This window comes from Mastigoproctus giganteus, chromosome 14 (assembly GCF_048544385.1).
Source record: "Mastigoproctus giganteus isolate SK-2022 chromosome 14, ASM4854438v1, whole genome shotgun sequence".
In the NCBI taxonomy this organism is placed as follows: Eukaryota; Metazoa; Arthropoda; class Arachnida; order Uropygi; family Thelyphonidae; genus Mastigoproctus; species Mastigoproctus giganteus.
In genome coordinates, this window is record NC_143588.1 from 2145423 (window position 1) to 2160079 (window position 14657).

Genomic DNA, 14657 nt, shown 5'->3' on the forward strand with positions numbered 1-14657 from the left:
GAATGGTAGCGGATGCGGCTGACAGAATTTCATTTGTGATGTGCTCAGTAACACTGTTGATGGAACAGGACTGAATAATGTAGTTGTCAAATGATATGTGCGTTCTGTATTTTGTCCAATCAGCTCTTGAAAATTTCCATTTCATTGGATTTTCTGTTGGGAAGGAACAAGATGTTTGAATTTTGCAGATTATGGGATAGTGATCACTGCTATAAGGATCGCTTAGAGTTACCCACTCTATACTTGGAAAGAGGATTGGGGAACAAATGGTAAGGTCTATTGTAGAGGTTGTACCTGTAGGGAGATGGATATATGTGGGAGTGCCAGTATTTAGTAAAGTTAAATTTTGCCTGTCTATCAACATTTCAATAAGCTTCCCTCGTTTGTCTGATATAGGTGAACCCCATATTGGATGGTGGGCATTAAAGTCTCCTAGGATACAAAAGGGAGATGGTAACTGCAAGACAAGATCTTCGATTTCTTGAATGGTATATTGATGATTTGGTGGAAGATAGATTGAAACCAGTGTCAGTGTAATACCATTTACAACGCGAGTGGCAACAGCTTCTAAGGAGGTTTGTAAATGGATGCGTCTGGAGGGGATGCTTGAATCCACGAGTATTGCTACTCCTCCGTGAGCACTGTTAGTGTCAGCTCTGTCTTGTCTAAACAGGGTATAATTTTTGATTTTGATTGAGATCTGAGGTGTCAAATTCGTTTCCTGCAAGCACATTGCAAGAGGTCGGTATAGGTGAATTAATTCATGGATATCATCAATGTTGCTGCGAAGGCCTCTACAGTTCCATTGGATGATCTGTTCCATTATTTGGATTTGAAAGAGGGAGATGAATCTGACTGTTTTTTATAAGTGGGTTGTTTGTGACGATCCAGCTTAGGTTTTTCTTTTCTGGGGAAATTGGGGCATGTTGAATTATTGCTATCTTCCATTTCATCATCTGCATGTAATTCAAGGAGGTCTTGGGTAGTCGTATCGTCGGTATCCATCCTTGTTGAGGGTGGTTGATTAACCTCGACAGGATCTGATTTTTGAGGTTTTTCTGTTACTTTACCTTGGGTTATGATTTGGGTTGGAACTGTGATAGGTGTATTCATACTTTGGTCAACTGTGTTTGGCTTTGATGTAGGCTGGGTCGCTAGAACTGATCGAGCCCAGTCTGCAATCGATTTATCTGGAGAGAGTGACACTTCCGTCTGACATGCTACTGATTGGTGAGAGTGGATAATCGAGGCATAAGAGCTATTTGGCATGGTTAGTTTAATTTGTTTCCTAGCTTCTTGATAGGAGACTTTATTTTCAGTCTTATATTTTTGAATTTTTTTGCCTATCTTCCAGAGGTCACATTCTTTAGAGTATGCTGGATGGCTTCCCCTGCAATTAGGACACTGTGGAGTTTGTGCTTTGCATTCTAACTGGGTATGAGTTGTGGAGCCACAGTTTGGACATGTTGAAACGCCACGGCATGCTGTCTGGGAGTGACCAAATTTCTGGCACTTGTAGCATCTTAGGGGATTTGGGATAAAGGGTCGAACACGGCAATTTAAGTAACCTGCTTTGACTGATGCTGGTAGATTCGGTGTATTGAAAGTTAGAATTATGTTACGTGTTGGGACTAAGGTACCATCTTTTCGTATCATGATTCTTTTTGCTTGAGTTACATTTTGTGACTTTAGTTCTTGTACTATTTCTTCTTCAGACACGTTCAGTAGATCCCACTCAGTAATCACTCCTCTGGATGAATTCAGGGTGTTATGTGGAGTGACTTGTATTGGAATTCCGCTTAGAGTGGTGAGTTTCAGTAGTTGTTCAGAGTGTCTTGGGAGAGAAGTCTCTATTAACAAGTCCCCGGATTGGAGACGTTTCACCATTTTTGGAGATGATGCTGCATGTTCAAGGCATCGTTGGATGATGAAAGGGGAGAGTTTGCTAACAGGCTGTGCCGACAGAGAATGGATAATCAGGAAAGCTGGTGATTCCTGTCTGCCTGCATCTTTTTTCATTCTCTTAGAGGTAGAAAAGTCATGGTCGGGTTCACGATTGTCATATTGAGCACTCTTGGGCTCTAGACGTGGAAATTCATTCGTTTCCATTACTGCTCCTTTTAGCCCCGAGGGTTGATTTATCCCCCAGGTTACCGGCCCCGCCACGTGGAGGCAGGAGTGGTGCCACCAGTGACCAAGCGATAAAAGGTTAGTGGTTAGTGTGTTAGAAAAGTAGTTATATATACAAAAGAAAGGTGTCTTTCCTTTCTTGTAGGAGGCTTCCTTCTTTATTTACAAAGAGCCAGAAAATAAATAACTTTGAAAGTAAAGCCTTTGGAAATCTCTTTATCAACTTCTCTTTAGAAAAACGCTTTCAAATTCGCTTTGTAAATCGCTAGATCACTCGCTTGGCACTCGGGGCCGACAAATGTAGGATAGATGTGCGGAAGTTTGCCTTTAGCCAAAGGGTGGTTGGTTGGTGGAACAGACTTCCATCCTTTGTTGTGGAAGTTGATAGCCTAAATAAAGTTAATTCTGAGCTGGACAGGTATTTCGAACTAACAGAGGGGTGAAGTGGAAGTGGCTATTTTTTTTTTTTTTTTTTTTTCCGGTTGATGCTGCATAAGCTTGCTTTCTTGCATCATATGCCTCTACTAATGCTAATGATTGCCACTGCAGAGGTGAGGGCTGTGGAGATTTAGAAGGGGTCGGCCACTCAACCTTATGAAAGAACATATTAATGGACAACTTGACGGTGGCTTTTTTTCTTTTCATCGTATATTTCTTTGTAGCAGACAAGCATATCATTCACCCCTCTAACTTTTAAGAATCGTTCGCTGTCAGGATCCATCTTCTCAAGCATCGCCATTGCCCTCTCTATGGTGATAAAACATCTCGGCTCCTCATTTGGTTCATCTTGAGCTTCGTCAGCATTTTCTTCTTTCACTATTGCTGCCTGCAAGTCAATAAGTTCTTCATTAGATAATTCCTTCTCTTCTTCCTCTATTAACTCCTCCACGTCTTTAGCCTCAACCTCCAACTGAAGTAGCTCTGCAACCTTATCTTATCTGTAACCTCTTAAAATGATTTGTCTTTTTCAAATCCTTCAAAGCCTTTTACATGCCATGGGCATATTTTCTTCCATGCGCCATTTAAACAACTTTTAGTAATTTCCGCCCGGGCCTTATTAATGTTTAAGATGGCGTGGTAAATATTGTAAGATTTCCAAAAGCCTCTTAATGCAAAATTTTTTTCACCATCTACTTGCAGACAATGCATGAGCAAATGTTGCACATAAATAGTAAGCTTTTAAATTTTAAATAACACCGTGATCCATAAGTTGGATGAGTAAAGTTGCGTTTGGCGGTAGAAATACAACTCTAATGTTCAAAGTGAAATTTAACTTCCAAGAACTTGGAACGAATTACAAAAAAAAAAAAAAAAAAAAAAATGTGCTATTGGGTTCACATTACGATAGTTTCATAATACAGTACTTCCATTTATCCCTACAGATGCAAAATACGTTTCCATATTTTTTTCAGTTTGCACTGGCCGGCAAAAACTTACGTAAAGACAAATTTGCATAAGTCAAGTATTACATAAGTCGGGAAGTTCCTGTACTATACAATTATATAACATTTTGGGAACCTTGCTGGAACCCATCATCAGACTGTACTCTTAAGTACAGGAGACTGTTAACAGCACAGCCAAGTATGGTCTTATGATGGGTTCTGGCAAGGTTTACAAAATGTTATCCAATTGTATAGTGCAATTAGTCAATAAGGCTAAATAAACTAACTTTTAAAAAACCCAGATGCAATAGTAATCACCATACAGTGCAAGGAAGCCACAGGCTTTTGCTGCACTGGCAAAAAGGAAAAAAAAGTAAATAAGCAAAAACAAATTATATGCTTCCCTCCTTACTTATGTAAGTATCCAGTTGACCTTTGAAATTATTTAAACTGTCAGCCTCAACTACCTGCAAGGGCAACTTATTCCAGCTATCAATGACTCGTTGGCTAAAAGAAAATTTTCTACAACCTAAACTAAACCTCAAGCCCTGTAACTTAAATTTATGTCCCCTAGTTCTGGAATTCTTTAGAACAGTCAGAATTCCACCTTCACTCATTTTACTAATCGCTCTCAGAGCCTTATAAACCTCAATCCGGTCACTTCTGAGATGCCTGGTTTCCAAGCTCTGCAGCCCACATAAGTGGGGTCTTTCCTCATATGGTCATCCTTCACCTCACCATTTGAGTTGGCCATATATTTGGACCTTTTCAAGAAGCTTGATGGTATCAGAGTGGCTATTTAGAAAGAAAAATTTCATGGAAAATCACCACATAATGTTGTTTTACTAATTACACTAAACTTTATATGCTTTCAATCTCTTTAAGTTGATAATTAAATCATATGTAAATAAATAAAACTGATATCTTCAATACTTACTCATCGTGGTGCTGTAAAATAGCAATATTTTTTCTTGTTGAAAACCATTCCTGTCCTTAAAAGTCCATTGGTGTACTAATTTATGAAAGTGGGAGAAAAATCAATAAATGAAAATAACAAGAAAATCAGAGAACAGCTAGTTTAATAGACTTTTCTTTATTTCCTAAAAAACAAAAATTTAAAATACAGGGTTGTTAAAATTAAAGTATCCCTATGTAGAGGGCCCTGGAACGAGTTCTAAGGCTTGTACTGAAGGGAAATTGGACAACAGGTACAATAAAGAATGCACTCACCATTTATTTTGGAAAAAAAAATTTTGTTACAAAATTTGGTGCGTAACTATCTTATTTACAATTATGCAAATAACGTAAGTTATTGCCACAGCGCCACTACTCAAGCTCTACTGTACTGTATAAAAGCAAAGCAGTCTCTTCAAAATCATACAGTAGGTGTTTGTCTGCACTACAGCAGCAATGCCAACAACATTGCAGGAAAAGGTGCTATTAGTGAAGCTGTACTATCAGAACAGCAACAATGCAGCTGCAGCTATCAGAGAATTCCGGCATCAGAAGCGCATAAGGCGTGGACCTATGACTGTTTGTGCTGTCGACAAAAATGATTGTGAATTTTGAAGCGACAGGACATCTTGGTGTTCAACCAGGTAGAGGTTGAAAACGACTGGACTCCTGTCGTGTTGAAGATGTGGCTATAGCTGTCGGGGATTTATCAAGTCAATATCCGTGTGGTAGCACAAGTGTGGCAACAGTTTCTCGTGAAGTGGACATGCCGTATTCCACTGTAAGGCTAGTAATGCGTCAGGTGTTGCGGTACTATCCTTACAAGATGCACATGCTACAGCAGCTAAAGCATGGTGATGCAGATATTCGTTTCACATACGCACTTCAGTTTCTGGCGCGTATGACAGTGGATATCACTTGGCCATGGAAAATCCTTAGGAGTGATGAAGCCCACTTCTGCTTAAATGGATAAGTGAATACGCACAACTGTTGCAGTGTCCCGTTGCATTCTCCAAAAGTGACAGTGTGGTGTGGATTTATGACCACATTCATGATTGGGACATATTTTTTTGAACAGGTAACCCCCACACCTGTTCCGTCACTGAACAGCGATATTATGAAATGTTGGCAAATTTTGCAATACCAGGGCTGCAACAACGTGGGTGCCTTCAGGATACCACATTCATGCAAGATGGTGCACTACCCTACATCCACCGTTGTGTCCAAAGACTGCTAAGGCAATACTTTACAGACGAACGGATCATCAGCGGTTGTTTCCACACACATTGGCCACCCGGATCACCGGACTTCACCCCATGCGACTTCTGGTTGTGGGGTTTTTTGAAGAACCAGATGTATTGGGAAGGATGTCAAACTCTAGCAGATCTGAAGGACAGCATTAGACGTTGTGAGTTGGCTATTCCAGTTGACATGTTACGTTCTGCTACAGAAAATGCTGTTCTTCGAATGGAAACTGTTGTTGACCAAAATGGAGGACTCATTGAAAAATTGTAGCGCTATTCAAGTGATTTGTATTGCCACAGCGCTATAAAGTGACAAATTTTGTAGCTAATTTTATTTTTCCAATAAATGCCAAGCACATTCTTTATTGTACCTGTTGTCCAAATTTCTCTTCAGTACGAGCCTTAGAACTTGCTCTAGAGCCCTCTATGTAGAGGGCTCTAGAGCAAGGATACTTTACATAGGATACTTTACTTTTAACAACCCTGTACATGGCATAACCAGGCCTTAACAAATTCTGTTGCCAGGTCAGCACTGGAAACTAACAAATCCAACTTGGTGACTAGTGTTTTATAGATGCTCACTTCAGTGGCTGTGAAGTTGAGCTGCAAGCTTGTTGTTTCTTCAAGATTTGCTATGGTCTGCATCTTGCCAAAGATTAGCTTGCCTTTTGACAAAAGCTAGAATAAGATAGTTTCTTACTAATAAGATAGCACACGTATAGCAAACTTTATATACATTCTTATCTCTCTCAAAGTTGATAATTAAACTCATTTAATTGTCAACAGTATTTATCCATTTATATTTATTTGCAAAAAAACAAATTAATATTTATTTGCAATAATCTTAAGTTGAATAAATTAGGCGAGTGTCTAGTAATTTATTATCTTTTGTGGTTTTTTGATTTATATTACGCCAATATGCTGGTAATAATAAATCATTTAACAGCTATAACAGCTACAAGGTGATGTGTAATAGAGCCACAGAAAAGGTTCGACAGGCAAAGGCAGTTTATGAGAAATCACTAGCAAACAGAGCAAAGAGGGGGGATAAAGAATTCTTCACATATATAAATGCCAAGAAGAGCAGGACAAACCAGATCGGACCTTTACGTAAGGGAAAGGGGATAGTAATAAATACACCAGCTGCCGTTGCAGATGAACTCAACAGTTATTTTGCATCGATATTTACAAATGAAAAGCCTTTTGTGGCAATGGGAAATTGTGGGAGCGAAGTTAAAAAATATGTAATTAATGATATTGAAATTTCGCAAGATTATTTAATGAAAAAACTTTCAAGCCTACAGACTAGTAAGGCTCCTGGAGTTGATGGAATATACCCTATAATCTTGAGAGAGGCGGCAAGTGAGTGCATTGAACCACTGAGGCTGGTTATGCGAGCATCACTAGACTCTGGGGGAGATTCCCTTGGATTGGAAAAGTGCAAATGTATCTCCCATACATAAGGGTGGCTCTAAAAGTGAAGTGGGAAATTATCGACCTGTCAGTCTGACTTCAGTAGTAGGGAAAATCATGGAGGCATTGATCAAGGGTGGAATTCAGGATCATTTGGATCGAATTGAAATTCTCAAGGATACTCAGCATGGTTTTGTAAAGGGAAAATCATGTTTAACAAATCTGGTTCGCTATTTCGAAAGGGTCACTCACGAGCTGGATTTAGGGAATAATTTCGACATTGTTTATTTAGATTTCAGCAAAGCTTTTGACTCAGTCCCACATGAGCGGTTGCTTTATAAGCTGGAACAGGTTGGAATCACTGGGAAAATCCTTAGATGGATAGAAGGATGGCTTCAGGGCAGGAGGCAGAGGGTTGTGATAAATGGCTATTCCTCAGATTGGGTTGATGTAAGAAGTGGGGTTCCCCAAGGATCAGTATTAGGACCACTGTTGTTTTTAATTTTCATAAACGACATCGATCAAGGGATAGAGGGCGTGATGTCTAAATTTGCAGATGATGTTAAAATTGGTAGAGTAGTTAATGATCACTGTCAAGCTGAGCTTCTTCAGAGAGACCTAGATAGACTTCAAGAATGGTCAGAAAAATGGCAGCTGTGCTTTAATCCAACAAAGTGTAAGGTATTACACCTGGGAAACAGTAATCCCAAAATAACTTATTCACTTGGTGGAGTTCAACTAAACCCAGTAGGGACTTGGAGGAAAGGGACTTGGGTGTTACGATACGGTCAGACATGAAATTCTCTGAGCATTGTAAACAGGTTGCAAGGAAGGCCCATGGTGTCCTATCGATGATCTATCGAACTTTTGCAAGTAGAGATAGCGACGTGATAATCCCATTATATAAGGCCTATGTTAGACCACACTTGGAATACTGTGTTCAAGTATGGAGACCGCACCTAAAGAAAGACATCGAGCTTCTTGAAAGGGTGCAAAGAAGGGTAACTCGCCTGGTGAGATCGGCAAAAGGGCGTCCTTATGAAGAAAGACTTTGAATATGTGGATTGCAGAGTTTGGAAACTAGACACCTTAGAGGAGATTTGATTGAGGTGTTTAAGGCTCTGAGAGGCATCAGTAAAATGAATGAGGACAAAATTTTCAAGATTATAAATGATGCTAGAACTAGGGGACATAAATTCAAGTTACGCGGGGAAATGTTTAGATGCCTTCATGGGTGGTAGAGGCCGACAGTTTGGGGAAATTCAAAGGTCATCTGGATAGTACTTTCGGGTAAGGGAAGCGCATAGGATGATAGGATTAATTTCCTTTTTATTTAATTTTTAATTTCATTTTATTATTTTTATTTATTTATTAATTATTATTATTTATTTATTTATTAATTATTATTATTTATTTATTTATTTAATTTTTGTTTTTATCATTGTTTTGTTCGGATTTTTTTTTTTTTTTTTTTTTGGCTGGTGCAGCATAAGCCATAGGCTTTCTTGCACCATACGGCCGTTACTAATACTAATACTAATTTAACATATGGATCAAAATTAATGTAAAAGAAATTTAAAAGCTTTTTCTCTTCACAGAGTTTAATTATCAACAGACCATCAAATATCATTGTGTAAGTTGGTAAAGCTGTTTTTGGGATGTTGGCATTATATGAATTTAGCACCAATAAGGAGTATGTGAGTATTTTCACCTCCTCCCATGATGAGATTTTTGCATAATGGCAACTATTTTTTTTTTTTTTTTTTACTGTTAGAGTACACTAATTCCTCCTACCCCTCGATCTTGAGAAAAATTGTTGAGGCCTGGGAATAATTATCAAAAATGATTATTTGTCAGCCTTATTAGTAAAATGATGCAATAAATAAAGTTTAAAAAAATATATATATTTTTTTTTTTTCTGGTTAATACCAGAAAAAAAAAATTTAACTTCATTTCCCCATTCCTACAAATAATTTGTTCAAACATTCTTTAAAATTATTCAAACTATAAGCTTCTACAAACACTAGATAAGAGTTTATTAAAAAACTGCCAGTTACACGCTGAATAAGCAAATTCTGCAATACCATTTTTTAATTTCGATTTGTCTCTATTGTGTTTCATCTGAGAAAGCCTAAAGATGCCACCGCTATTCACTTCATTTAACCATTTAAATGCCTAATACACTTTAATTAGGTTACCATGCAAATAACTATTTTTAGGAAAAAATGATGCAAAGTAAAACTTATGTAGCACCAGCATAAAAAAAAAAAAAAATCCCAATTCATTTCCCCATTCCTACTAATAATTTAGAGAACTCTAAATTATCAGTAGGAATTTAGAACTCTAAAATCTTGCTTTCATTCCAATAAGTCTACATCCTTCCTCAATATAAAGCTCTCAAAACTGTATGCAGTACTCAAGATGCAGCTTAACCATTGCCTTTTATAAAAGATAATCACCTCTTTTGTGCCTGATGGCAAAATTTCTGTACATCTCTGAATATACCATGGGCTCTCCTAGCAGCCATCCTGTGCTGCACTATACAGAGAACTTCAAGTAAACTGCACAATTACCCCCATGCCACCCGTTTGGTCTTTTTCATTTTCTAGTACAGTGAATTTGAAGCCACCTAAACGTTGTTGTTCCACGATTATTGCTATCCAAATGCCACAATGTGAAATCTCAATAAAATTTTTTCAGCCCAACTGGCTAATTATTTCCAGGTCTTGATGAAGTAATAACGTTTATTATTGTCCACTCTGCTCACCTGTTTTACATCAGAAAACTTAGATATAAACCTTTAAATTCATACATCAATATCACTGATAAAAATTAAAAGCAATTGGTACTCAACGAATACCCGTAGTATTCCACTCAATATATTAATCCATGAAGAGCAGTGGTTATTTCTAACTACTGTGTCCTACCACTTACCCATTCCTTTATTCATAGAAGTACCTTGCCCTTAATGCAACATTGCTTCACTTTTTGATATTGTGGTACAATATCAAAAATTTTAGTGAAATTTAAAAATATGATATCAAAGCTGTTCTTTGCATCCAGTTCCTTTGTGATACCCTCATGTCAGACAAGCCAGACAAAAGCCTGCCACATCAACATATATTGCATTTGTGTGTAAAATAAGCTTTGGCACTCCTTTCCTTTTTTGTGAATTTTGGAACCAACCAGTAGAACACATTCAAAACAGATAAGGTTTTAAGGGCAAAAGCCTCAACTTATGGAAAATTCACTTAACATAACAGGTTAATGCATTAGCATCATATCATTTTGTATGTAAGTGAATCATCGAAATGGTGAAAATGGCATCGCTTTATCATATCTCATATTGTGAATCCCTTCAAAAAGGGTTGCCCGATATTGCACTACCTTCAAAAAGCAATGCTTCACAATGGAGAAGACTATCATTATACCCAGAAGGCCCAGACATATTCAAAACTTATGAATTAGATAAATACTTGAGTGAATATGCATTACATAATTATTTATTAGTAAAAACAGTTATTACAAAATAATGTATTTTGACACATATACACACACAATTCAACATAACAATAATGAAAAACTGTATATAATTATTAATTATAAAAATAATATAATTAAATATAAAAAGAAAAGTAAAATAAATTTATAACAGAAACACAATTTTAATTAATTAAACCAATTCTTTTATTCAGTAGACAACCAAGAAGGGCAATAATGTATGCAATCACCACAAATTCATGATAACTGCACACATATTGAATTATTAAGGGCAGACATACATTTTTTGTGACCTGCATACAGGTTTGAACCCATACCTTACTTGCAGATGCACATATTGCATAGCTACTAGCCCTTAAGGAGTCTTCATCATCAGCCATTTTCAATCTACTGCAGGATGAAGGCCTCTCCAGCAACTTTCCAGTTCCTTCTGTTTTGTGAAATGGCCATTCATTTACTACCATTCATTTAGAATGGTATTAAAAGTAAGTTGTTACAATGGATAAAAGGATGGTTAAGTGGGAGAAGACAAAGGGTGGTAATCAATGGGTGCTGCTCTTCGTGGACTAATGTTATTAGTGGAGTCCCACAGGGTTCGGTGTTGGTCCACTGTTGTTTTGTATATTTATCAATGATATTGATGAAGGTATATCAGGCTTAATGTCGAAGTTTGCAGATGATACAAAGGTTGGCAGGGTTGTTAATGACAGTAATGGCAGTGTGCTACTGCAACAGGATCTAGATAATTTGGGCAGGCGGGCTAAGAAGTGGCAACTGAAGTTTAACCTTGACAAATGCAAAGTACTACATATGGGTAGAAGTAACCCCAGAGAAACGTACCAGCTGTGTGGTACTACACTTAAGGTGGTAGAAAATGAAAAAGACCTAGGAGTAATTGTGCAGGCAGATATGAAGTTTTCTGAGCAATGCAGACAGGCTGCCAGTGCAGGTCATGGGGTTTTGTCAATGATATATAGGAATTTTGCTAGCAGGGAAAAGGAGGTGATTATCCCTCTGTATAAGGCAGTGGTCAGGCCACGCCTTGAGTACTGCATACAGGTCTGGAGGCCTCATTTTAGGAAGGATGTAGATTTACTTGAGCGTGTACAGAGAAGGGCAACAAGATTGGTGAGGGGAATGAAGGGAGGCTTAAGTTCTGCAAATTGCAGTGGCTAGAGGCTAGGCACCTGCACAGTCATCTGATTGAAGTATATAAAGCCTTGAATGGGTTGAGCACGCTGAATTCTGATGGGATCCTTCCACTTGTTCAGATTACGAACCTAAGGGGGCATAAATTCAAATTAAGAAAAGACAGATGCAGAATAGATGTGCGGAAATTTGCCTTTAGCCAGCGGGTGGTTAATTGCTGGAACAAACTTCCATCTGTCGTTGTGGAACTTGATAGGTTGAATAAATTTAAGGAGGAACTGGACAGGCATTTGATGGGAATGGTGTGATTTTTTTTTTTTTTTTTTGGCTGATGCTGCACAAGCTCATACACATGCTTTCTTGCATCACATGTCACTACTACTACTACCCACAAACTCATGAATTTCATCTATTCATCTCCGCCGTTGTCTTTCAGGTTTTCTTATAGCTCCTCTTGGATACCATTCTGTTATTTTCTTAGTCCATCTGTCATCATGTCTTCGAGCTATGTGTCCTGCCCAAGACCATTTTAGTTCTTTAGTTTTGATAAGAATGTCCTTTACTTGAGTTTGCTGCCTAATCCATGTGTTTCTCTTCTTATCTAACAGTCTTATTCCCAATATAATTTGTTCCATTCTTCGCTGTGTGTTTCTCAGCTTCTCTTCCATTCTTTTGGTGAGTGCCCAAGTTTCACTTCCATAAGTCATGGTGGGGAGTATACATTGGTTCATTATTTTACGTTTCAGACAAACTGGGATATTGCTCTTCAGTATGTGACTATATTTCCTGAATGCTATCCATCCAAAATTTATTCTTCTCTTGACTTCCAGCCATTTATCATTATTACAGCTAATAACTTGTTCCAGATAAGTATATGAATCCACCTTTTCAATTACTGCTCCTTCAATCATTATGTCCCTTTCCATGGCATACTTGTTCATCATTACTTTTGTTTTAGCCATTTCATCTTTAGTCCAATCATTAATAATTTAAGTCAATTTGTCTTAAGGAGTAACCACCTTTAAATAATTCAAAGACAGCTCATTCTTCTGGCTTTGGCTAATGGAAATTGTCTAATAATTTTGAGCAGATCAAGGTCATTGCCTATTTCATTTCCTATAAAATGATTTGTTTATTAATTTAAAAAAAAAAATGAGGATGTTGTCCATTGGCAATAGATAAAGGAATAGTTCAAGGAAGTCATAAAGAAGTCATAATATTTGAAAAAGTAAAAAAACTTCATCGTTCAAATGTGCATTAATCTTTGCAGCGATGACTTGAGCAAGAAATGTGCAGTAACTATGTAGTTGTTTTATTTTATCTAATTAATTTATTATTTTATAAATAAATAAAATTAATTATTTTAAGATCTTTTAACAATAAACAAAAAATAGAGAAGTTGGACGAGGATGCAGCCTCTTTTAAACAGCATGATTGTGGAATAATTTATTTTCTTCCTTCTTTGTTTTTGTTTAATGATAGATTTTTGAAAGCCTAACAACTCTCTTTTAATTAGTACAGTTGACCCGTTAACCCTGAAATGAGCACAACGACCCCTGTTGCAATGGGGAATGCACTCCCCCCCAAATGCTACCTTTTTAAAATCTTTTATTGGCAAAAATAATTCAAAATTCTTCACTTGAAGTAATGAAATTTTTGGATATGGCATACACATGGTAAGAATATACCCAGATCCTTGACATAATGTGGCCTTGACAATGTGCGACAATGTGGCCTGGACAAATTTTAATCTGCGATTTTCATATTATTAAACTTGATTTTTGTCATTAATGTGGTTTTTATGAAATGACTATTAGTATTTGGATGTTAAATAATAAATATTTCCTTTTGTTTGTCTTCTCATATTCTCTTATTATAACATTCATAAATATACAGACTTGTTTGTAACATACATATGTTGTACTCATTAAATAATAATAAAAAATATACACATATACTACATGTCCCCCCCACAAAGTTTACATCCCCCCCAGTGCAAACACTGGATTTAACAATGAAGTCCATCCATCTGTTTGTCAGTCTGAATTTAAAATTGGGCACTTCTTAATGTACTCATCAATTTTACGGTATAATAAATAAAAAAAATTATATAATTTTTAAACTATCATTTTAATCAATTTAATTTTTTATATATTAATATTAAACCAGGAATAAAAATCATCACGAAAGTTAGTAGATATTTACATAAGCACATAAATGCACACAGAAATATGCTGTGGAATATCTTTTAAGCATATATTAGCAGAAGAAAAATATTTTTAAAAGCTTTAAAATAAGTCATATAATACCTTTTTCAATATATGCTTTGTTTTAAAAAATATATTTTTTAAAATTTATTTGTTGTTGTATTTGATTTTAGGAGCATTAGCAACTAAGGCCATATTGCTCCAGGGATATGCGGTGGTCATTCCGACCTTTCCACATCCTCTGTATTTGGTGGTCACGGGCTTGAACTCCAGTCTAATCAAGAAGCGTGTGCTACGCACTGCTGCTCTTGCCCACCTGGCTACGGAGGCACCAAAAATTATTTTAAGCCAGATTTGCTTTCCATTGCTCTCCCATGTGCAACTGAATTTCTGTAATCAAGTACATAATATACATGAATCAGATCACAAATAAAAGTTACAATAAATCTTTAAATTAAATTGATAATATTGTACTATAATGTAATTATAAAGGTTTACCATTTTATTTATTATTATTATAGTAGTAGTGGCAAATGATTCAAGAAAGCAAGCTCATTCTTGAATGAGAATTCTTTCTCATTCTTTCTCAAAAAAAAAAAAAAGAAAAGAAAAAAAAAGAGAGAAAGGCTATACCCTGTCTAGTTCTTCCTCAAATTTATTAAAACTGCCCACCTCTT

The 14657-nt window shown here is 36.7% G+C and overlaps 1 protein-coding gene across 1 annotated transcript in view; it reads right to left on the reverse strand.

Moving 5' to 3' along the window:
* The window catches only part of LOC150074948 (USP6 N-terminal-like protein), a 300409-nt gene that overhangs the window by 274426 nt on the left and 11326 nt on the right, over positions 1-14657 (reverse strand). Inside the window, exon 3 of the mRNA XM_090389250.1 lies at positions 4450-4524. Coding sequence (XP_090245376.1) covers positions 4450-4453 — 4 coding nt within the window. The 5' untranslated portion in view covers positions 4454-4524. The remainder of the gene's footprint in view (positions 1-4449; positions 4525-14657) is intronic.